The sequence below is a fragment of the Phaenicophaeus curvirostris genome, chromosome 2 (genome assembly GCF_032191515.1).
Source record: "Phaenicophaeus curvirostris isolate KB17595 chromosome 2, BPBGC_Pcur_1.0, whole genome shotgun sequence".
In the NCBI taxonomy this organism is placed as follows: Eukaryota; Metazoa; Chordata; class Aves; order Cuculiformes; family Cuculidae; genus Phaenicophaeus; species Phaenicophaeus curvirostris.
In genome coordinates, this window is record NC_091393.1 from 39,206,628 (window position 1) to 39,231,825 (window position 25,198).

General features: G+C 36.8%; 1 protein-coding gene across 1 annotated transcript in view; it reads left to right on the plus strand.

Annotated features, from left to right (window-relative positions):
- Positions 1-25,198, plus strand: part of NT5DC1 (5'-nucleotidase domain containing 1) — a 141,515-nt gene that overhangs the window by 77,179 nt on the left and 39,138 nt on the right. Inside the window, exons 7-8 of the mRNA XM_069851748.1 lie at positions 9,780-9,954; positions 13,558-13,655. Coding sequence (XP_069707849.1) covers positions 9,780-9,954; positions 13,558-13,655 — 273 coding nt within the window. The remainder of the gene's footprint in view (positions 1-9,779; positions 9,955-13,557; positions 13,656-25,198) is intronic.

The window sequence follows — 25,198 nt, forward strand, 5'->3', positions numbered from 1 at the left end:
TTTCTGCCAGAGTTAGGCTGTAATTTTGGACTAACTATCTGAGTTTTCCTATGGATGAGCTTGAAATACAGAACCAGAGACTAACTCCAGGTTTGATGATTAGGATATATGCAGAGAAGCATTGTGATGTTGGAGTCCATGTTGTCGTATGTAGTGGAGAAGGTCAGATAAGTGAGATTAAAACACAAAAACAACATCATGTCAGCACCAGTATTCAGTCGACTGGAACTGTGTTCCAGCAAGGCAGAGACAGTACTTCTGCCTGGCTTGCAAAATGGACTCATACACAGTAAGCGAGTGCCAGTCCATGTGCACATCTGTTTTTCTCCCTTATTTCTTTTTTTTTTTTTATTAAGGGCTTCTGTTTAATTCTGATGCAGGATAGGGGGAAAACCTGGAATCCTAGAGAAATTCACAAGCTAAAAATAATTGTTTTCTGCACACTTCTGCTTACAGAAACCATTTTTCCTCCGGATGCTCACTCCTGTTCTTAACCTGAGCTGGTCATCATTCATTTGGGATCTATTTTACATTAAGTGATATTTACAGGTTTACTTTTCATCTGTTTGCCCTTGTTTGGATAATTTTAAAATAGACAAAGAGTCAGCCAGGAGATAGAAGAATGCAGAATCACAAATAGAGCACTTGGAATATTTTTTTTTCCTAAGTTTTCTCAGGCTCTAAATTCCTTGCAAACAGACTGACCAGCAAGGATTTTTTCAACAGTGCTTTAAAAACCTGAAATAATTTCTTTTCCATTCTCCTTAAGAGAGTTATGAACTCAACACATAGACTTTGCACAAAATGAGTTAGTTTTTCAATTTTTTAAATGTGTTTAATGGAGATTTTATATCTTGTTAAATTTCTAGAAAGCAGCTTTGTTTTCTGCATTCTCAAGCCGATAGTGGTATTTTAAGAACAGGTCTTTGTGCTCAAAAGAATGGCATTAGAAGCTGAATGTTCCTCTCTCAGCCTTGCTGTGGCAAGTGTGCTGGCACAAACGGGAAAAGGATGCTCTTCAATAAAGTAGCCTAAAGTCAGCAGTCTATCTTTTCATTTGTTTTGATGAAGTTGTCGATGTGGGCTTCTAGTTAGTGTCCTAATTGTTAGATTGGTGAAAACTCCAACCTTGCAATATCTCTCTGCATGTGTGAGTCCTAATCATGAAACCTGGAATTAGTCTCTGCCTCTATATTTCAAGCTCATCCTTTGGAAATCTCTTATAGTTAATCCAAAATTACAGCCTATAAATAGCAAGAAGTCAAAAGCTGTGCTGCTGCTTCTTGCTGAATTAATTCCTTTTACTGTCTACAAGCAAATTTTGTTTCTGGAATGACCATAGGCATCATTATCCATAGGTGAGGTGGATAAATAAAGCAGGGATGGATTAGGTTTTTCCTTCCTAACAGGTAATCATCCAGCCTCTATTTAAAGACTTGCACTTACGAAGATCATACAACATCCTAATATCCTATGCTGTTTTTCCAGTGTGTCAGTACCCTTAAAGTTAGAATCATAATTTCTGATCTGGACTTGCAGGAGCATAGGTTCACTGCATCTTGACTCATTGACCTTGGTCTCAGGGGACAGATTATTCCTTTTCCTTTTTTTTTTTCCCTGAGCTTTCTACATGTTTGAAGACTGTTATCATTTCTCTGTTGGATTTATCTTTAAGCTGTCTAATCACACAGTCTTTTTGACTAAGCCTTCCCCCATACCCACACCCTGACCTCTGATGACTGATGTTTGTGGATCATTGCCATTCGAGGTCATTTCTGTGGAACTGCTCATTTCAGTTCTGTCTTTTAAAAGTCTTATCCAAAAATTGTAAGGGATTTCCCAAGGCCCTTCTGCCTTCATGGAGGCCAATAAATAGTGAAAAAGAAAAATTGAACAGAAAAAAAAAATCATCAGCCCAGGAAATAGCAGGAATTTGTCCTCCGGAAAGCCGTGTTTTGACTGTTCTGAATAACAGAGAGGCTGCTGTGCCTCGGGATGATGCTGTAGCTCCCCACCCAAGGGCATCCTCCTCCACACTGCCCGAGGTGCCCGATGCTGGCAGAGCTGCGATCCCGCAGGATGATCCCCAGAGAGCAGGGTCCCGGGCTCGCTAGATGGCACCACCCACATGCAGTACCAGAGAAATTCTGCCTGAAAGGATGAACTTCCAGTCAGAGAAGTCTCTCTTTCCAGTACAGTGTGGCTGAAATATTTATATGGCAAACAAATATATATGCAAGTAGTTTTTATTTTCTCCAACTGTACTGACTTCTTAGAGGTAAGAGCACAGCAACCAGTTCTGGGGTCCCCAGTAGAGGGAAGACATGCAGCTGTTGGAGCAGGTCCAGAAAATCACAAAAATGACGAGAAGGGTGGAACAACTCTTCTATGAAGAAAGGCTAGGAAAGTTGAGGTTGTTCAGCTCAGAGAAGAGAAGGCTCCAGAGAGACCTTATTGCACCTTGTCAGTACTTAAAGGGAGCTTATAAGAAAGATGGAGACAAATTTTTTAGCAGGGCCTCTTGTGGTGGGACAAGAGGTAATGGTTTTTAACTGAAAGAGGGTTAATTTAGACTAGATCTAAAGAAGAAATTTGTTACAGTGCAGGTGGTGAAATATGAACAGGTTGCTCAGAGAAGTGGTAGATGCCCTACCCCTAGAAACTTTCAAGGTCAGGTTGGACAGGGTTGTGAGCAACCTGATCTAGTTGAAGATGTCTCTGCTGATGGTTCTATAAATTAATGTTTTTTGTACTACATCTCATTGTAGTGTCTAAATGCAACATGACTCATAGTTTAAGCTCTCTCTGTCTCATCCTGGTAGCCCTTCTTGGTACATCTTCCTGTGAATATTTCCGTAATACCTGGGGACTGAAAATACGCTTATGAAGTCTCATCCAGAAACTGGTTTATGAAGCACTCTAGGCCAGAACCATGAAAAGTATTTGGTACATAAGTGATTTGAGAGCTGAGTTAACAAGATAGCTACTGTGAGATTCCAGGCAAGAAAAGTAAGACTTTCATTATATGTAATAAAGTACGACAATAAGCTTGGCAGAAGGCGGTACATCACCTACAGTAGAAGCAGTCATTATTGAACACTGCTTGTAAGTTGGAAGAATCATGAGATCACAGAAAGCATACACGTGGACTTTCTGTATATATGGGTTAATCATGAAGATGAAGTTGAATAATCTGTTGCAAATTTCCCTCATTGTCAAACTCTTCTGTATTGTCTTTTATCATCTGATATGTTTTTCTGATACATTTAAGAGCCTCAGTTTACATGTGATTCCTCCACCTACCCAATTCGTGTGGTGCCTGTTGCTTGAAGTTTCCTTTGGCCCATCAAGTTATTTTTGAAATGTGGATGTGGCATCTGTAATAGGTATGTTAAGGAGCAAGCAAAACCGGAGTCTACACTCAGCTTCTCATCCATCTGTACCCATTCGGAAAGTTTGCAGCTGTAGGCCCAGGAGCTGGAATTAACACCACTCCTTATTGTCAATGTGCAGTACTTGGGAGACAGAAAAAGACTATTTTTTTTTTAGGGAAAAAATATGGGTTTTCTTTACAATATGTATACATATGTTTATCTTTATATGTGTGTGTGTTAGTATGTACATGTGCATGTATAAGAGGTATATGATGCTACTGCTTCCAGCAAAAATGTTTCTAAGAACTTTAACTTCACTCTTACTGCAACAAGTGCCTCAAAGCTTCAAAAACAGTTTCAGTTCCTTCTCAGAGTTATTTTAATTTGAGATCTGCAGAAAAGGGGATTACCTGTAATGTCTTCTTGGTGGAGCAGTACAGCTGAGTAGGACTTCTAGTTTGCATAAGTCTACCAGCAACCTGTGGTCTGGGTGTCATTTAAACCATCTACGGACTATATTTTCTTTTTTCATTATACATTTAATTTCTGCAACAAACATAACATGTTTCGTGCAAGCCAGTTCATGTTTTACAAATAAAACTACAGCAGCATTCTGAGCAGATCTCATTTTCCACCTTCTTAGCTGTATTCAGTGGAGCAAAACCATTTCCTCCTTCTTTCCTAAATTGTTTTGCTTTTTTTTTTTATGTTTATCAAGGGATGTATTTTAAAGTTGTAGACCCCCAGTAGAGTTTAAGACTCAAAAAAGTATGAGAAGCTTATGGGGAAAAAAAGGTATTCAGTGCAAATAGTTATCATGCATATAGAAAAATAATCTCAAATATACTTCTGCGAAGCTTGTATGACAAATGAGTGTGTAAGGATTGGTAGCTTCAGCAACCTGAGTGTAGGTGAAGATGGAGATTTTCAGAATATTTATGATAATTTCCCAGACTGCACAGTCTTAGGTAAGGAATTGAGATGATCACAGAGAACATAAAATACAGAATATTTTACATCTATGACACTTAATTTTTGCTGTTATGGTATTTGCCTCTTCCTAACTTCCTGTCTTCCTGGACTCTCATCCTTTTATTCTGTTTTTAAACATCTTTAACCCCTGGAGGAAAGAGAGGGTTGATTTATCTCTTCCTGCTGCTCCCTATTCCTGATATCTGCCTGAACCCAGGCATCCAGAATTTAAGCATATTTTGCCCAGTCATCCCTGCTTCATCCTTCACTCTGCTTTCTTATCTTGTTTTATGTTAGCATTTCCTTCCGTCTCTCATTTTGCTTCTTGTGCTGTTACTAGAATACACACTTGAACTTAAATGAAAGGAAAGATGACTTTTTCTAATATAATTTTAACCATCACTCCCTTTCTCCTCTGCTTGTTTTCAGTAGATGAAATGTAAATTCTTTTACAAAATCATCTGTAATGAAGGTGTTTTTCTTGTGTTTCTGTTGAATGCTCATGTTAGTTGTTGGATATGTTTATTTAGACGAGAGAAGAAGGCAACAACAAGGGTCAAAGAAGTGCCTCTGTTCACTTTACAACCCTGAATTGTTATAAGACCACAACAAAAAGCAGTGTACAATAAACAGAGTTGTCTGTATCATCATTCATAGAAACACATTATTTCAGCTCTACTCTATTATTAATAACTGTTACCTACAAGCCTACATTAGGACAAAAATTAGGGAAGGGGTATAAGTTTTTAATGGCTTCAGAGCTGTGGAGAATCTGACTATGGGTATAGTTAGCTAAGCTATCAAATTGCCTTTGAATTTAAAAGAGAGAAAAGTCACATTCCCAAATACTACCTTCTTAGTAAGAGATGGTTAGTCATTAAAGCCACTGAATACAAGCTACAAATTGGCAGCTGAAAGTTTATTTTTCTTGGCTGAATCCTAGGGTTTTTTTAGTCTCATACCTCTCTGCTTAGCTAAATCGTATAAATAGAGGATAAATTCTTTTTAATTCAAGTAGATGCCCCTAAGAAGCAGTGACAGTACTCACTGTATTGTCCTGTCCTGGATAGAAACCTTGCCAAAAACATGCCTCTTGAACTGCAGTGTTCTGCAGTGTGGACTGGCAGTTAAGTCCAAAGGAGTCCAAGGCCAGTGGGGTGTAAACTGACCCTGTGTTCTGGTTTGAAAGTCTATGACAGCCTGCCAAGGAGAAGTGGTGTAATAAAGAATAGAAAAGAAATCTATGACTATTTTTTCCCTAAATAGAAGTATTGTACTAGAACCTTAAACTGCATACATCAATAAAGTAATTTTGCAACTGTAGTAGAGGTTGGTGGTTGGATTAAAGAGTAGATAATTTTCTGTGCTGGGGAACTTCTACCAGTCATGGGAAGCCTTGTACAGGCTCTTTCTGAGTTTGTTCCATGGGTTCTGCATTTCCAGCTCTACATAATTCCCATCCCATTTGCTAGCACAGTTGTATTACAAGCAGTTAAACTGTAAGGCAAGACAATGCAAAGAACATCTCGATCAAATTGTAACGTCACAAATATCAAACTGGACGTTAAGTGAACCTCTGATAATATACATAGAGGAAATTATATTGCTTTGAAAATGCAAGATCTGATAAGAAGCACTAGCAGTATTTTAATATGTGTCAGTTCTAGACAGCAAATTTTAATTGCTTATTTTTCTTTTCTGCTTTAATTGGAAATATGTTTTTCTGAAAGGGTATACAATGGACCATAAAGGTAATTATTATTTTTGAAAGTATATTTGGAAGATATTATAAATCCCTACAGAGGCTAGTTGCTGATTTTCTATTGCAGGCTGTATTTCAGAGATTTCAGATAAATTCCAAATTGTTTAGTAAAAAGAATGGAAATTGAAAAACTGCCTCTGCTCCACGACAACATACATGTAATTAATTAGAAAATTCTACACAGAATGCTCAGACATTTGCTTCCTGCTCCACATCATTGGATTAAGTTTTCTCATATAATCACGGATAAATATGTCGATTGTTATGTTGATTGTCACTGTCTTCTTGTTTCCTTGCTTTTTATGAAACACTTTTTTGTATTTTGAGGAAGTGTTCACACAGCCGAAGAGCTGGAGGCTACTAGTGTAGGCTCTGGCATGCATGCAGACAATTGAAAACAATGAAGAGATTCATTTGAGTTGAAAGTTAAACCATTTGGTTTGTTATTGTTTTGTTTTCACTGATTTGTGGGTACACATCAATGCATGTCAATGTCCATATAGCTGTATGTTAAATTATATTTGTAAAACAAAGAGGTGAAAATGTAGATATTTCATTTTAGGCAGTGTATAGATAGTAAACTGCCTGTTGTAGATCTGGTGATGATCACAAATCACCCATTTTGATACAGTGAACTTGTGGACCAACAAAGCTTCTCTAAAATGTGCTTATAGTTCCATTTTTAAGAGTATTTTGGACTTTGAATGGCCCATAAGCATTATCAAGAAGGTACTGCAGGCTTGAGACATTTCTTATTTCTCAAGAATGGTGTTTGTCTGAAGAATTACTTTTTTGTTTTTGAAGAACAGAGCAGTATGACAGTTGCATAAAATAATTTACTACCATTAACTCACTATCTCCTTTCCTCTGCTATCTCTGGTAAAATTAGTTCTTTTCTAATTTCTCACTCTTTGCTCAGTATAGTTTTCTTATTATTTTTATGGATTTACTGCTTTAGAAAAACAAAGCACAGCATATGGCACAAGTATATGCAGGTAGTACATACCCATAGAAAAAAGTGCTTCATTTCTCACTGTCAAATTGTTCCATTTGATTGTGAAGGCTTAACGTGGTGCTATTTCTATATCACATGTTAAAACTTCCACAACTCTCTTTTCTAACAAGGTGCCTATAGCTCTTCTGCCCTTCTCAGAACTGAATTTTGGCCTGGGATAGTGAGCAAGGTTTTCAGTTTTTATTTGGCTTTCAATAAATTATTGCAATTCTTGGTGGTTAACTCCTTTACAAGTATGAATATATATTTCACCAAACTGTCTTCAGCAGACAGAACAGTATGTTAGGAATTAAGTTCAGCTCTGCTTCCTGGGCCGTGTTGGCCTAATTACAGTCAAGTATGCTTTAATGAGGGTTCTTCTAAGGTACCTCTGCCTGATATGGCAAACTGCCCAGAGGCAAACTTCATATCCCAGTGTCAAGAACTGATTCATTGCTTGTCTGTAATTAACAGCTGGGCTTCAGGGTCTGGATAGAAAGCTAGAATAAGACTGTCTTTCAGCTCATATGTTGAAACCAGAGTTATTGACCTTTTCTAATGCTGATGTAACTCAAAGGCCTACATCATAGATTTATCACATAGCAGATACTGCAAAGAGCGGATAAGGAAGACAGTGTTGATTAAATTTACTCAAAGTCTTTAAGTTAGCTGCACATGGAAGAATGGTTAACAAAAGGTGAGAGGCATTTGATAAGGAAAGACAAAGAGTGTCCAATAGTGAAGTTCATGTAAAACAGATCTTTAGATCTTTTTTACCTTAGGGTAAAAAGTGATAGATCATTGTATATATAAATGAACTTTGCCATCTTTCTTTTAATTGTTTGAACCTGTGAGAGCCAATGACAAGCTTGCTTTGTTTGTGTCCCCCTTTATTCTCACGTAATGCCGTGCATTTTCAGAAACAAGAAAGAAGAAAAATTGTCATAACATAGCATATGGAATATAATTACTAATGATAATACTGAAAAAAGTATGCAGCTTGTACTCCTAAAAACTATACTACATTACTCATCTCAAATAAGATTTACACCCCAGGAAAGAGGAGAGGGGCAAACACTACAGTAAACTTTCTTTTGTAAATCTACTTAATTTGATTAAAAAAAAAAAATCATTGCATTTGGCTAGCTCTGAAGGCAAATGTCATGACATCCCCTAATGCTGGCTGCAGGAACAGGTTCATATTCTTCTGATACAGGCTGTTGCACAGCCTTCCCTAAGTACCATGAAGAACTGGAACAGTGACCTGGTTATGGGTTGGGAGATTTTATTTGAGTGACTTTCTTCAGATATCGTAGCCAACTCTGTATCTTTTGGGAAGAAATCAATTGAGTCAGTACAGAAGAAGACATTCTTGCCTCTTGTCTGGTTGCAGAGATAACAGTCAATTCAAAACTTCTTTGGGGAGACCATCTTTCCTGCCGTCTCTAGATGTTTGAATGTGTAATTTATGAAATGGTGTTATGTTCAGCACTCAGCATCTTTTAGTCTTTCTTTGAAACTATCATTTCAAACATACATGTTCTCTTTCATTAAATAGCTAAAGTTCAAGTGGTTTAAATTGTACTTTTTCAAACTAGAAAATAGCATTACTCACATACCAGAAGGCTAAGTAACGTCTGGGACTTATTAAATCATTCAGCAAAGTTGACCACAGACAGTTTCATATAGAACAAATGCTGGAAGAAAATCATCTTCTATGATGATGTTCATTATAACACACACACACTGAGAGCCAAATACTTGGTGTCAGTTCTGTCTCTGCAATTACTATATTTCTTGTTAGATCTTTAACTAGCTTGACATTTTTGGATATAGAGAGGAAATATGTAGTTTTAAGTCAAAGAAAGTATAAAAAAAGCTAAGATCAGTATTAATTTGATGTCTTGGTAACACAACTGTGGATTTTAAAAGGGTAAAAATTTATTGGTGACTGTAATGAATAGGTAACTTTTGCTGCCAACTTAGTGTTATTGCACACTTTTTAAAATCTTACATTCCAAGTGTATTTGCAAAATTCTATTGCTGTTATAGTTGGCAAAAGAGCATTATTGAAACTGGAATTGGAGGAGGGGGCAGGGGGTTGCATCTGTTCCTAGTATCCCACATAACTGAGAGTCTTTCCTAGTTTGTTTTACGAACTTTTCATAGATAAACTGCTATTTGTGAAAAACACAAAAATATTACAGTAAATGTTATTGATTAGACAATGCTCACCTAAAGCATCAGAAGTAGCTGAACAGATGTTCTTGGGAATTTCAGGTCTTTACCATTTTTTAAACATTAAATTCACTTAAAAATCATAAATGGAATGTCCAAAGACTGAGCAAAGGCAACAGGAAGCACTTATTTGCTGTGTAAAACTATAAACTGTAATTTATGTATTATTTACTCTTACAAAGAAAAACACATCAAACAAAATAACTATGAAAATGCCATGATAAAAGAGAAAAGTCATACAAACTTATTTCTGCAACAATGTACCCTCTTGATTTGGTCAGGTTTATGGTTTATATTGAGTTACAATACAGGGAAAGTTTTAAACTTTGCTTCGCCTTTTTCCAATTGTATTTTTTTGCACATAAAAGGGTATTTGTTGTGTGAATTAAGTGGTTTGTGAGCAGGATTGGATAACACATAATTATATTTTAACTTTTAGAAGACTGTGGGACGTATTTCCCAGAAGTGAAAAATCATCCAGACAAATATTTACAAAGATGTCCCGAGTCTGTAAAAAAGTGGCTGAAACAACTGAAGAGTGCTGGGAAGATTCTACTCTTAATTACTAGTTCTCACAGTGACTACTGCAGGCTCCTGTGTGAACATATTCTTGGGTAAGTGCAGTGTCCATTTCGAATTATGTCTGCCAGACAGCAGATAAACTTGAGCTACAGGGAAGTTAAATTGAGTTTCTTTACATACTGTTAATAATTTGGATCTAAGATTTCTGGTGGGCCTCTCTCTAGTAGAGTGTTACAGGTTACTTGAGGAAAAGTAGTCCATCTATGACCCAGTGAGCTGTATCTGACCCACAGGACATTTAGATCCTGCATCTTTTCTGGCCATCATAATGGGATTGGGGATGACAGGAAATATCTTTCAGGCCAACCACCCAATCAGAAAAGGTAAAACATGTAGTTCAGTACACCTGGCGAGATTGCAATGCTGATCACAAAAGCTATTTTTAGCTGTAGTGTTAAGAATATGACTGGTCAAGTGAAATTCAGCAGAACCATCACATTCACCTGTAGAAATTAATTAATCAATGATGCAAATAGCTGGGTGGGATGATATGGTGAGACTATTTAATAAATGACTCAAAGAAACAAAGTAGTGCTATGCAAGACAACCTTGGCTATCTTGATATAGAAGGGAACAGCAGAGTGAATACAGCAGCACCGGTAAGGGGAAAAACAGCTACCTTCCAAAACCAGTCCTGCCAGTATCACTTCTCTTTTGTACTATTTGAGCTCAATGGAGCATCAGCTATGCCAGTTCTCACTGTGTTGCATGAACATTATACTTGCTTATTTATTTGAGGGGAAAATCTACCTCCTCAAAAAAAGCAGTTCTTCTTGTGATTAAGATGCTTGTGAATTATGTCTTCTGTGTAGATCTGTTTACCTTGTAACTGTTAACTTCTTTGCACTTTATTTTAGAGGTTCCTTTTTGGCTAAGAAATTATTGTCTACATAAGATCACCGCTGGGAAATTCATGCTTAAGCATTTTGTTTACCATTTCAAGAGCAAATTATCTCAGTTATGTTCATCTGACTGAGTTGTCCTTAAACTGAAAGACATTTTGGTAAGGAGAGTGGAAACCTAAGAGAAAAACCTCATTTTGAAATAAGATGAGAACCATTTCCCAACCAAAGCACACACATAATACTAAGGTCAGTGTATAAGGCATCTAAATGTAGAGGAAGAAAGTGCCAGTTCATTCACACAAGTAGCAACAGCATGATGTGACTTTTCAGGCTTACCTACCAAAAGAAAGCATGTCCAGTTAACTGAATGTCTTAAGTGTTAGCAGGAGCACACATAAGGACAAGTCAATCATCACATAGTCACTGAAACTGAGTGTCATTCACGAAAAGTCATGAATGTTAGCTATCTAATAGCTAGGACATTTTCAAAGCTGGTCATTTTGATTCCCTCTGTGGTTAGTGGAGAGAGGATACTGGGTATCATCCTTGGCAGTTCATTCTGTACCATAGAATTATATATGAAACAAGTGGGATGAGTTGCCTTCTAAGAATGTGGAAGTTTGTCCATTGGCTCTGTCTGTGGTGTAGAACACTACCTGTGAATTCAGCATGCAATTTTTAGATGGCTAACATTATATGAGATATATTCTACCCTTCGTCTTAGCCTTTTACTCTAACCACAGACCACTATTCCAAGTGCAAAGAGTAACTGGAACAGATTTTATCATGTATAATATTACGTAGCAATATAAGACAAGGTAAAAGCTTTCATAAAATCAGTAGCTTTGTATGTGAGATTTAGTATGAATCAAAAAAGCCGATAGTTCTCTTCACACAGAACATGGTTTTCTTGAACAAGTCAATAAAAGGTTAAGCAAATCTTGTGAAAAATCTGTTCGTTCTGTTTTGAATTTTTTATACAAAGTACTCATCACTGCTCCCACAAGTCTTCATCATTCTTCTGAAGTGTTGACTTTATTTTGAAAGTTCAAGGTTAACTTGCCCATAGAAGCATTGTTTGCACCATATGTTAATTTGAAAAGTTTACCTCTATCAATACTTTTTACCTAAGGACAGAAGAGCAATGCCTGTTTGCTCAACCTCTGGAGTCTTCCTCACAGAAGCTAATTTTAAAAACACACCATTTACGTATTTGATACTGATTCTCTTAGAAGGGTAAAGGTTTATATGTGGTCATAAGTGAAGAAAAATAGACAAAGCTAAAATTTCATTAGAGGAAGGAAATGTAAATACTTAGTGTTTTGAGGCTGGAATGTAATTATAAGCACAAAGTAAAAGCTTGAAGATAAGATGATAGTGATAAGTTCAGTTTTTTAGTTATGAAGTCTTGGTCTCATGGGAAATTGTAAATTATTTGAAAATGGCATAGTTAGCTTGTTTGCTTCCAGTAAACTTCCTCTACTGTTGATAGCATTTTAGTGCCTGTATCCATCCTGGGCTTGCCATCTGTGACTTCTTTGTTCCATGAAAACTCCATCTTTTTTTTGGATGTTACAGGTGAAAACGTCACATAATCAATGAAACATTTCTAATAAAATATGTCACAGAGGGGCAACATTTACATTTTCCAATAATAAGAAAACCCCAACACTCTTTAAGCGACATTTGTCTAATTTTATATTTTAGTAACTTCAAATGTTATAGGTAGGCATTATTGCTATGGCTCCCAGCTTGATGATATACTAAGTGAGGTTAGACTTCTTAAAATAAAGAAGACCCTTACTAGAGCAGGAATAACTAGGATCTCCTAGAAGAGTCCATTTCCTATTGGCTTTTTAATGTTACTCATTTGTACATGGGTCTCTGAAAGATACCTAAATATATAAATAAATCCCACTTATATACCATGCTGAGGCATTCAGTTTCCTTTACATTGATGGGATTTCCACAGTTCACATATCAATCTGTATTCCTGTGGACGTGATGATCTTTAAAATATCTGAATTTAGTAGTTGGATTCAGCTGGCGGATTAAGACTTATACTTAGTAGGTGTTTATTTGTGAGCCACATGTCTAACCTCCCTGTAACCAGCATAATTATTCAGAGCAGTCAGTGGAGTCTGAAGACAGAGATCCATTAAGAAAAGAGCATTTCAACTTCAGGGTGTGTGAAAACACCCTTTAGACTTCATTGGAACATTAATTAGATCTCTTTTTACTACAGTGGCATTTTAGATACCCATTATGCCTGTGCATATGTACAGTATGGATACCAACAACATAAACAGCTGTATTTAAGTATCTTCAGTCTTCAGTTACTTCCCACCCCATTACTTAAGTTCATATATTCTGCTTTATAAAGGAAATCCGTCATTTATACCTTTCTATATTTGTCTGTGCATATGCTGTCACCTGAGAATGAAATATGTAATCTATTACATGTTCTTTTGAGATTTACAGTCTCTGGACCAAGGAACATCTTTGTACAAATAAGGAGTATTTCTAGAGGTACAGTATTGTGGCTTCTCAGCCAGCTGTCTCTCACTTTTGACAGCCTGAGGAAAAGAAGGGCAGTAATGACACTGAACAAGAGTTGGAAAAAAAAGGTGACAGAAGAAGTTGCCTTAAGGGAGTGTTTTGCTGTTTGTTTAAGTCTTAAACAATATAGAATCATGAGGTTGAAAAAGACCTTTGAGATCATCAAGCCTAGCCATACCTAATCTTAGCTAATTCCTTGGTTTAACTAATTCAATTTCCTTCACTTTCTAGGAATGATTTTGAAGAGTATTTTGACATTGTGATCACAAATGCTTTGAAACCTGGTTTCTTCTCCCACACTCCAAACCAAAGACCTTTCCGAACTCTTGGTAAGTAAACATATCTAGCGGAGGGTGAACTCTACACAAGACTTTTCCCACAGGTATTACTAAGGCTGAGGAGCACTGAGACATTAAGAATTACGATGTTGAGGACAATGAAAAGTCAGAGTTGCAACAGGAATTAAAAATGGCATTGGGCCTCAGGTATTGCAGTAAGAATCCTTGTCTTTATTGTGCTGGCAGAGTCATACACAGATATGAAATTTTGTTCTGGGAAAAAAACATAGCAGAAATGTTTCAAGAATTTAAAGGAAGTTCAAAGAACAGTACAAATAATATTGCAAGGCTGAAGGAAACCATTTATGATGGAAAACTGACAATATTACATGTGTGTACTTTGGCTAAATGATTACAGATTAAGTGAAAAGGAAGTGCCTGTGTACTCACTTAATTTAATTAAAACAGTCTGAAATGTTTGGCAATGTTGTCCACTAGATAATTAAGGTTGTAACAAAAGAGGTTTATAATAATGGAGTTCATTGAACTACAGATAACAAGAGTAACATGGCTGAAGACATTTTTCCATATTTTGGTAAATAACTTTATGACTGTTATCTGAAAATTAATCTTATATCCAAAATAGCATAAGTCAGCATATATTGAACTGTATTTTAGCATTTTATGACAGGAAAGTCAGCTGTTCGAGCCCAAAAGAAGTTTTGCCTGTGGAACTTTGACAGTAAAGCTAAAATGAACAGCGGAAATATATATTGAAACTGCATTTTAATGGTTCACATATTTATATAGGACAATAACTAAGAAATACATTAAATCTGATTTTTAAAGGATTAGTTCAAATAGGAAACCGCCAAGTTGACTATTTGAGAAAAAATTAAGCTCAGAGGGAAAATTAAACTATTTATATGAAGGGGAGGGGGGAGCAAAAACATAAGGGGTGAAAAAGGCTCAGTTCTGCAAGCATTTTATTTGGTTTCAAATAAAACAAATTGAAAATAAAATGTAATTCACTTTGGATGTTTTTTAAACAATCTGATTAGCCTGACTTCCTAAGGAAATCCTGCTGTGTCTCTTTGTCAGTAATGCAGCCAGCAACTTTTGAACCTGTTGGCTTGTTTCAGTAAATTTAACAGAAAGCTAAAAAGTTCAAAGATACTTTGACAAGGGTTGGGTTTTTTTTCTGCAAGCAAGGGCAGAACAGAGGGAGAAGACTTGAAATTACTGTCTCCATTGAGAAATATTGAGTAACATGAGCTTAATCACTTTATTAGATTTTGAGTGCCTATTTTCAAGAAGCTATTTCCTTCTCATGCATTCGAACAGGATCAGTATTCTTTGGAGTCCTCTTACTGACTTACTGATTTTCATTCACTTTATAGTTTGGCATTACAAACAGGCTCCATTGAGGGTTGATCTCTCATTACACAAATATCTTATTAACACAGAATAAAATATAGTTTATGCTCTGGAGACCTCACTATCTAAATAGATAAGGGACCCAAAGATAATTAAACCAATCATCAGATAAATAATTTGCTGAAACTACTACTGGTTTCTTCTGAAAAATCAACCAGCACATTCAAAGCAAGGAATTGTACAAATAAGACAAGTGCTCAGAGAGATGTTTTGAAATAATGAAGAGCTTGTTTAAGACTATGTGAAATTTAAACCAAGTAGGAGCAAGTATATGAGAAAATGTCTGAAATGATAATAAATATTATTTCGCTGCCCTCTCTCTATGTTCCTCACAACAGATGTATAGATTCAGGGTAGGCACTGGTCGTTTCACCAAGTTTACTGCAGGTACTAAGGAACTCAGTTCATTTCTGAAACAGCATACAGTGCAACTGCTAATACATGTGGGAAATGGGGATGGTCCAGTTTTGAGAATTATTTTAAGGCTTTCTTTCATATTAGAACCACTGAAAATTCAGATTTTCAGGTTTTGGTTTCTATCTTCCTTTTGCCAGTATAGATTTTGAGATGAAGAGTTTAGCCACTGTACTTCAGACCTTCACTTCTCTGAAAACACTGGACATAGTTTATCAGGGAGACAAACTTCCTTTTCTTTTCTTTGAAATAAGAAAATCTAGAGGTGGACATTATAGTAAATATTTTTCTTAAGCACAAAGAGTCAATTTTTGTTAGTGTCATTTAGGGGAAGAAAGTTCCGGTAAGTGAAACAAAGCTTGTTCCATGAAGATGCTTGTAGAAAATGAACTGAAGTAGCTGTTTATCAATCCTATCTGTTTCTCCAGGACTATGTTTCAGCCTTGCGTTTCCATCCATCAGTTGGTCTGAATTACAATAAATTCCTAATAATACTATATTCTCTTCTATTCAAGGGGGATGGTGTATAAATGAACTTAAGGCACAAAATACGGAATGTGTTCTTAATTTCAAACTCCCCAAGTGTTGCATTATTTACTGGAGCTGAATTTTAGTTTATAGTAGGATACTTGCTGCGGATTTACTACAAGAAAGGGTTTGAAGTTTACTAAAGAGAAAGATAGATTCTTTTCAGTGAGTAATTTCAAAAAGGCAGCTGTGTTCTATAAACAGATGAAGGATGTTGAGAAACAGAACAAGATGACAAAGACAACATTGTCTAGAAATGTGATATTGGATAACTGCTCTGAAGAAATGTTTTTTCAGTAGACAAGTAATTTTAGAACTAATCCATTTAAATCCATGAGAAATTATTTTAATTGTGCAATTAAAAATGCATCACTGCTTTACTTGAGTTTCACGACATGTGTCATTTAAAGAGACCAAAACACTGTTCGAAATCTTAAAAGAGCCGTGTAACTGCTTGTCATTGAATGGGGGAGATCCAATGCCCAGTGTAAAAAAAACCACTCTTCCTGCAGAGAACCTCAGGTTTTGAAAGCCACTTTCAATTACACTTCCAGGCTCTCTGTTTTATTCTGCATTTGAATTTCTGTCCAGGTTATGGTGTCTCTACTGTTTAATGTGGCCCCCAATTTAGGAACTCTTGCAGTCCTCCAGTCTTTTACAATTCTCTGGTAGCTGCCATTTTAACAACTCACTGCAGAAGCTTTTTTCCTCTTTCAGTTATTCTCCTCTAGCCTTCTAAAAATACAGGGAAATGCTGTAAACTGAAAGGGCCAAATAGAAAAGATAATAAGGGGACAGGATATAAAATTACATACTTCTAGGTTGAAGACTGTCTTTGATTATTAGGAACTAGAAGAGTTCAGAAGAAGGAGAAGATCCCGTGTCTGCTATTCAAGTTTTTTTCTGCCATCTTCAGCAGCATCTGGGTTTGGCTGTTGCCAGAAATGGGATACAGAACAGGGCGGAGAATCAGGGCTGATTCTATATAACTGGTTTTATGCATTTATATTCTAAGAACTTTTAGGCCTGAGAAGTGGTATCAGGTGTGAGTGCCTTCATTTTCCTGAATGTTAAATTTGTAAGCCATATAATTTCTTTTAGGTCATTCTTTTTATTAAAAACTTCTGCTTTACCACTGGAAGAATACCAAGGTAATATCCAGTAAATATTTTAAAGACCTTTAGTAAAACTGTAAATTATCTATTAAAAAAATGTGGAAATTTTGAAACAGATGTTACATCATTACAAGGGAATAGGGATATGGTTTAGTGTTTGATGGGAACGGTTGGACTCGATGATCCGGTGGGTCTCTTCCAACCTGGTTATTCTGTGATTCTGTGATTCTGTGATTTAAATGGTCTTGCATTGTTGTTCACTTATTTGAAGAAGATAAATGCCATCTCTAGAAAATTCTTATTAAATTTTCAACCGAAACACATTTAATTCAGTGTACAATATATCTCAGTGGCTATAATTGCTATGTAATAGGTACGTGACTTGCTACCTATACATTGAAGGCTACCTTGATAAGAAAAAGCTTTTTTTTTTCCTCTTACATCAGTCTGCGAGGTTAAAACTCAAGAGTCCTTTTTTGGCTATGTTAGTTCTTCCAGACATCTCTTCTTAAAAATCACATCCTCCTCTAGATCATCAGATCTTTATATTTAAATGTAGATTCAAATTTTAATTTAAAAATAGTTTTAGATGTAGCATTTAGCTCATCACAGCAACTGTTGGTGGTTTTATGAAGAGACTTGCTATTTGGCAAAGAGCTCACTTTCCTGACAGGAACCTGCTCTGTTGCTGCACCTGTGAATCCCTACCCAAATATATGGATTGTGGTCCTCAGTCTGCAGAGACTGTCTTATTTTCCACAGGTTTGGTCTGTACTTAAGTCCTTCATCCACAAGTGGTTGCTGGGATTAAATAGGAGTTTTTCTTCCATCATTTCATGTGAATTTGTGGTACATCTTTATCTCTGAACACTGAATCTTGAATGCCTACTGCTTCCCCCACGAGAAGCAGAGGAGATGAGGGAAAGGAAAGTCTGGCATAAATGCAGAGATGCAGAGTCATATGTGTGAGACGAGGATTATTCAAAGTAGTTGGGGAAGCCAGGTGATAGAGAGAATAGGAACATGGGAGGAGACAGAGTAAGATTAGAGCAGCACATGTAAACACATGGTGGAAATTTCACTGTGATGAGGTTTTCTGAATTTCAAGTCTTTCCTTTTTGACTTCTACCATTGCCTCAGGGAGGACCCCTGAAATAAGTCTAATGTGTCAAACAGATAGCTTAAACTGATTTACCCATGCATAGAGAAGTGCTTCCATCTTGTCCTTCAGCCACAGCAGGGGCACTGCCCTCCCCAAGGCTCTCTGGGCTCAGCATTTATTTTGGGGGAAGCTCACTAAGGGTCTCTTTCCAGTTCTCAGAAAACACAAGCAGAATAACAGCACAGAGGAGACCTGTGTAATCTACATCCCCCAATGACTCAAGGTTTTCCTTTATTTAATGCAGCTGTGCTTGCTGCCATTCTTCTGGAGATGGTGCCTCTTTGTATCAGCCTATCTGGAAATATCTGTAACATGAAGCCACATAATAATGCATATTTGCTGACAGCTTGTGACAGAGTGGCATATAAAGGTTGCACTGGCTGCAGACTGCATTATTCAAGAGGAATAAAGTCCATAACTGTTTCCAATGTGTCTTTTAAAATTACTAACTTTATATTGTTATAGCATCCCACAGTGCCATATAGTCTGTGAAAACAATGCGATTCCTTTCAAGGAAATCTTGTTTAGCGGTCATTTATAATGTATTGGCACTGCTTTTCATGTATTTTCTGGCTACTTAGGAAAGAAAAAGAAGAATTATAAGTAATAAATAATCATATTTTATACTCCTCAAAACTAGATCTTATTGTACCTTATGAGATCGTGAGGTTAAGATCAAGAGTCTCCTAACTGTTCCGTATCAGAAATGGGCTCTGTATGTAGCTGACAGTAGGAGGTCTGCTGTTTTAAGGGATAAAGCATCTGGTTCTATACTCAAGCCACCAATGAGAAATAATTCCCTACTCTTATCTCAGCTAGAGATTTTAATTTTATCCTAGAGATTTTAATTTTATCCATCTTTTCTGGTGAAAAAGGAGTTTCATTTTAAGCAACTAATTGGTATCAACAATGATCTTCATATTCAGTAATAGAACCTAACCATTTTTATTTTTTGTTATGAAAACCCATAAGGATTGTGAAGTGCTTTGTAAAGTTTACTCCTTTGGCTGACACCCTCTTTGGCAGTATGGTCAGTGCCTGGTTCCACTTTCTGAAAAGCAGCCCAGGGTAAGCCAGTAGAGCTGACAGTGGGACACACACAGAGGCAAATTTAATCTTGTGTAAAAGGGTTTGTTTTCATATAGATATTCGTCATCCAACGAAGAAGCTCAGAAGATGTTTCCAAAAATCTACAGTGTCAGGCTCCCTGGACGACCGTTTCACCTCCCATCCTTTGTTTATATCATCTTCGTTAAAACTATTCCATTCTGTGTATTGCATTTACGCAGATGTCGGCCACTCAACACGTTTCTTTTTCTGACAGCATAAACAGCTGTCTCAGGAACTTCCAGTTTCCCGATATTATTTATGTGCTGCAGACAAACATTTAAAAGATCAGTGTATATTATCTTGTAGTTAAAGGCATTTGCAAATTAATCTTTTTAAAGTTTGCTAGATACTACCTGTGTGTTGGGAATCATTTGAGAACAGAGGTGATTATTTCCTATCATGTCATCACCAATATTTGTAATTAAGCCATGAGATAGGTAAGATGGGAGACTGTAGTTAAGGACCACTTCTGTAACAGTTACTTTTTATTTCATGTTTGATAAACAGTCTTAGTTGACAATAACAGTCTGGATTTTGGTTTTTAACATATTCAGTACAGTGGTCTACACGAAAGCATTTGAAACAGATGAGAAGAGCAAAATAAAGTTGGGCTAGCACATAGCCACCTGCTTTTGCATAGTAGACTTTCAAAGTCATACATTTTTGACAGATGATAGTAAAATATTGGCTTATGCAAGCTTCATTTTTTGTGACAGTTTCTAAAGTCCTTAGCTACCTCATTAAAAAAAAAAAAAAGGTGTTTTGAATTTAGGAAGTGCTTTTTTATACTAATTGAGGGTGCATAATTTATAATCCTTTTGTAAAATGACACAAGGGGCCACTCTGCATTTTGCATTGATGGTACACATATCCACTCATACAATTACATACTTAGGCTGCTGTAATTTCCGTAGTTTGCCACTCTGTAGCAGTTAGTCTGTTTGGCAGCCAAGGAAGAAGCAAGTAAGTCTTTCACTTGTAGTACATCCTTTTAGGCAGTCTGAGCAAAGAGGCCATTCCTTTCTCCTAGGGAGAGGAATGGAGCAGTTTTGGTTTGTTCTGTTTTTCTTGTAATGGGCATTAACAGTAATTGTAGAAGTGTTGGGAGGCAAGATCTTGATTGCATCATTTATACATACTCTTGATGATGACTGATCTCACTCAGGCATTTTATGGTATATCAGAAGCTAGAGGCTGAGTGGGCAAGTTTGGTTTCTGTTTTTACCCGGAGGGCACAGTGCTGGCCTAACCATGGCAATTCACTGTAAACTTGGAGCATGGACCAAGCACTGGGACTTCAGCTGATGGCCCCTTCTAACTGTCATGGGAGGTACCTGTTTATCAACAAAGCTGGGCCGGCCATTGGAAATTGAGTTATGTTGCTGCTTCTGGAGCTACTTTGGCCTATGTGTCAACCATGTTAGCCAGAGAAACTACCAGGGCATAGGCTAGTTCTTTAACATTTAGTCTGTTTTCCTAAACATTGAGGCTTATGCAATCATCTGGCTCACGTGAGGAGGATTTTCTGCCCATCCCCTGCTGTAAACCTCTATCAGTAATGCAATTTCAACCATATTTGAATGTGACCTGATATTCTCAGAGATACTGGAGGTTCTGCATGCTGTAGAGGAATGAATAGGTCTGTCACTGCCAGCTCAGAGAAAGGCTGCAGTATAAAATTACCCCTTATTAGATACCAGAGTATTCAGCCAGGGTAGCCTGGCCACAAATAACCCAGTACCAGAAGATCCATGAGGCGTTTCACCATAGTAGACATTCGGTGAATCCAAGTGCAAGACACAACTTCATAGGAAGAAAGGCCCCATTATTTCTAGTTGTTCATGAGCAACTTCTTGTTTGTTAAAAAAACTAGAAAAAAATATGTAGTCTTTGAAGTGTGGCATCTCTATGTGAGTATAAAGATGAATGCTGAATTGTGGATGCATTCTCCAATGCCTGTCCTTCCTTAAAAGAAAAAAATAAAAGTAAATGTGTCGAGCCAAGTTATTTATATGTTTGCATTGTGTTCAAAGTAGCTCAAAGGATAAAAGGAATAAGAAGTTATTCATCCAAAAATCAAAACAGTGAAAAACTGTAAAGTGCTTCTGTATAAAGACAGCAGGGGTTGCTTCAGCTGATTGTCTGTGATACTAAAGAGTGTCTTTGGCACAAAGCTGATAAGAATATTGCAGAAAGCTAGTTCAGAGAAAGCTAAAGCTGCTGCTTTCAAAAGCTGGGTATCAACAGTATTCCTTTTGTTAAAACTGGAAAACATGTTTAGCATAATTGCGAAGTACTCCAAAACCAGAATTCTTTGTGTATGGAAAGTGCATTTTCATTTTCAAAAGTAGTTGCAGTAACTAATACTACTGCAAATCGTAGTTACTGATTATATTCTGTTATATCCAAGGCCTGGATAAAACTCAAAACCCAGCTCTTTGAGGTATTGTGCAAGCTTGTGATAAGAGTCAGTCTTTCTACAAGGAGCCCACAGACAGACCAGATAAACAATGGTGAAATAACAAAAGCACTGTTTTTTCTGTTAAATCCAAGCAACTGAAACACAAAGAGATTGAATGACTTGCCCATAATCATATCTCTGGCAGATCTATGTATTTAGCTAACATTTCTAATGTCCTAATCCAGAAGCAGTGCAGAACTGTAAACTGCGTTTGCACAAGGACTCCGTGAGAATCTCTGAAAATCCTTTTAGTCCTTTCCAAAGATTCATCATAGTACAGAAATTAAGATTCAGTGATATTATCCTTTATAAGTTTAAGGAATTCAACCTCCTAACCTGATATGTTCTTCACTGAAATTATTCAACAGTTATTTCAAATTATTGAAAGCAATAAGCTAAAGTAGTTCTTTGTTTTGGAAGGCAGCTCCATACCAGTGATTTCTTAAAAGTGGTTATCCGTTATCAGGTCTTGTTTGTGTTAACTTTTAATGGAAGAAATTTTCTTCATAGAGAAACATGTCAAATGCCTTCTTAATATGGTGAATTCTTTTAAGTTTTCCAATCCTGTGTACTTCGAAGGAGTCTGTCGAAGAACCTATTCTTGTGAAATAGGTTGCAAAATCTGTAAGTCATGGTGATGCTTTAAATGTGGTTGCCAAAGAGGTAACATCAGGATGTAAAAGTAACATTTGTTCTAACAACAATATTTAGTAACTATATAAACTGTGAATAAATAGTGTTAACTATAGTAGCTATATATAATTCCATTTAAACACACATACAGTGTGATATGGAGGTCATTAAAAGTCCTAATTAATAGAAAATCATAAGTTATAGTTTTGTGACCAGCTTCTGATATTGCTATTTTCTGTTTTTCTCGGGCCATTAGCAGAGAATGGAACTGTGATACATTCTGATTTGGACACTGCCTGCAGGACCAAAAATAAGGCACAAAAGCTCCTCCAGTTAAGAAGCCCAATTCATCAAAAAAAATGCATCTTGTTTTTACAGCAGAATGAGCTGCTAAGGGCCTGACAACCCTAACCTCTCTCTGTAGCACGTCCCCACAGCACCTGAGTTGCCATATGCTAGTCTGTGTTTTTAAAACCAAAGCCAAAATACTTAAATGACCGGTATGTATTCCAGACAAAACTATGTTCAGCAAACAGACTTTTCTGGCTTAAGGGAATTCTCCTCTGACATACAAATATATTATTAAGAAGAGATGATTTTTCCTCCATATTCCCTGAGAAAGCACATACAAATGCTATGCAAGATTGAGAAGCAAAGAGGTCAGCATTCAATGTAGATTACATTTATAGTGTGATACTACTCTAACAATGTGTGATGCTGCAAAGGACTTGGGATTTACGGAAGGTTTGTCACTGAGGTGAAGACCCAATCCTGTGTGGAAGACAAAAACGCATTTACATCTTCCGTAAACAATCAACACTTGTAACGCTAATTCTCGTTGCAGCATTAGTAAGACCCTTATTGAAATAATACCTCAAGTTCTTATGTTCCTTTAGTTCTCTTCCATAGAAATGGTGCAAGTTTGAAAGGGTTGGCTAAGCAATTGTATCTGAGGGATAAGTAAGCTCACTTAATTTAATTTACTTAAGAGGACATTAATATGTAGTCTTAAAGATGAAGTAATTTGGGGCTCCTTTACATTGGATGCATGGGAACTCAGACTAGTATAACATAATACCTGAAGAACATCTAGCAATCATTTGCCGCAGCGGGAGGGACCAAGCGATCAAATCAATGTGATTGATAAAGCAAGGCCGTCTTTATTCAAAACGAGTCAGGGTATATACTTTTCTTCTACTTGATTATGTCATTGTATTATAATTTCATTGGTTGATTAAACACACAGTTATATGTTCCTTGGTTACATGCATATTGAATATCCTTCCCCCCTTAAGCTAATATATCACTACCTGTCACACGCTATTTTGCTCTTAACATCTTGTGCGACCACTATGATCAAGAACACAGCATTCTGTTACGGTTTCTGCATCCATAAACACGCTACCTTATCTATAGCTAAACTTAATGTTCTACCAGGGAATTGCTTGTACAGCCAACCGCTCCCAACTATTGTTCAGCTAGGAGCTTGTTTATACAATTCCTCCAAAGGAATATGTCCTTGCTCGTTTAACCATTTCTCAACAATTTCCCCTTTTTCTTCTTGTACAAGCAATACCCTATCTGACAACTTAGACATTTGTTTCATTATACAACCATATACCAAGCGAACTATAATTATGACTAATAATATGATCCCAAGCCAGCGTAGAACCTCTTTTATACATGACACTAGCCATGGAGAAAGATTGCCAAACGTTGATGTTAACCACTTGTCGAATGGACTAGAAGACAATGTCACTTTCTGTGTGTGAGTCTGTAACCACTGTAACTTTTTGTGAACAGACTCACTATGGTCAGAAAGGTTAAAGCAACACATTCCCTCAAAATCTTCACAACCATGGCCTTGTGCTAGCAATAAATATCTATAGCAGCTCGATTTTGCAACACAGCATGTCGTAGACTATCCACGTCTTGAGACAATTGAGCAGTGATTTCAGTGGTTACATTAGATTGCTTAACTGTCCAGCAAGCAAGGCGTTCTAGTGTCTTTAAAGCGTGTGCAGTTCCTATACCTGGAATTAATGATGCAGTGATTCTCAAAGCTAATTCCCGTAACTGTACATTGTCATTGCAATTTGAAGGCAATTGTTGAATTGATCATTTAGCACGACTTAAACCTTGAATTGTGGATTGATTTAATGCCAACATGGTTAATTTTCCAAGATAGCAAGGGCCTCCATATGCATTTTTAGGAATACCTTGCCATGCTCTGTCACCACAAATCAAAAAGACATTTGGAGGTAATGCCTTAGCAGTATTGTTTGCCCAAATACAAATTTGATTAGGTGCCCATCCATGGGCATTTAACATTTCATTTTCATTTTCATAACCACAATACGAGCCAATATTATATAAAGTATCTTTAGGGGTTAACCAAGTAGCCAACTGATTTTTCAAAAGGGAATAAAAGCCAAATAAAAAACATGTTTGTGTATAATTTTGTGTAACATTTCCGACAATCATGGATCCAGCTATATCAATTTCTTGTGGGTCCCATGGTAAGGTTTGATTCAACCCATTGATCAGGTTAGCACTACACTCACTAACACTGGTGGTGTTATTACAAGTGCCGACACTGAAACTGTTAAACACTTTGGTGTCATAACCTGGAAAGCCAAACAAACAGGTGTGAAAGGGATCTGTAGCAGTAGCAAGAGCTAGGCAAAAAGCGGAGTTGCCAGTCTGTTTGGCCCAAGTCACCCATAATGTTAAC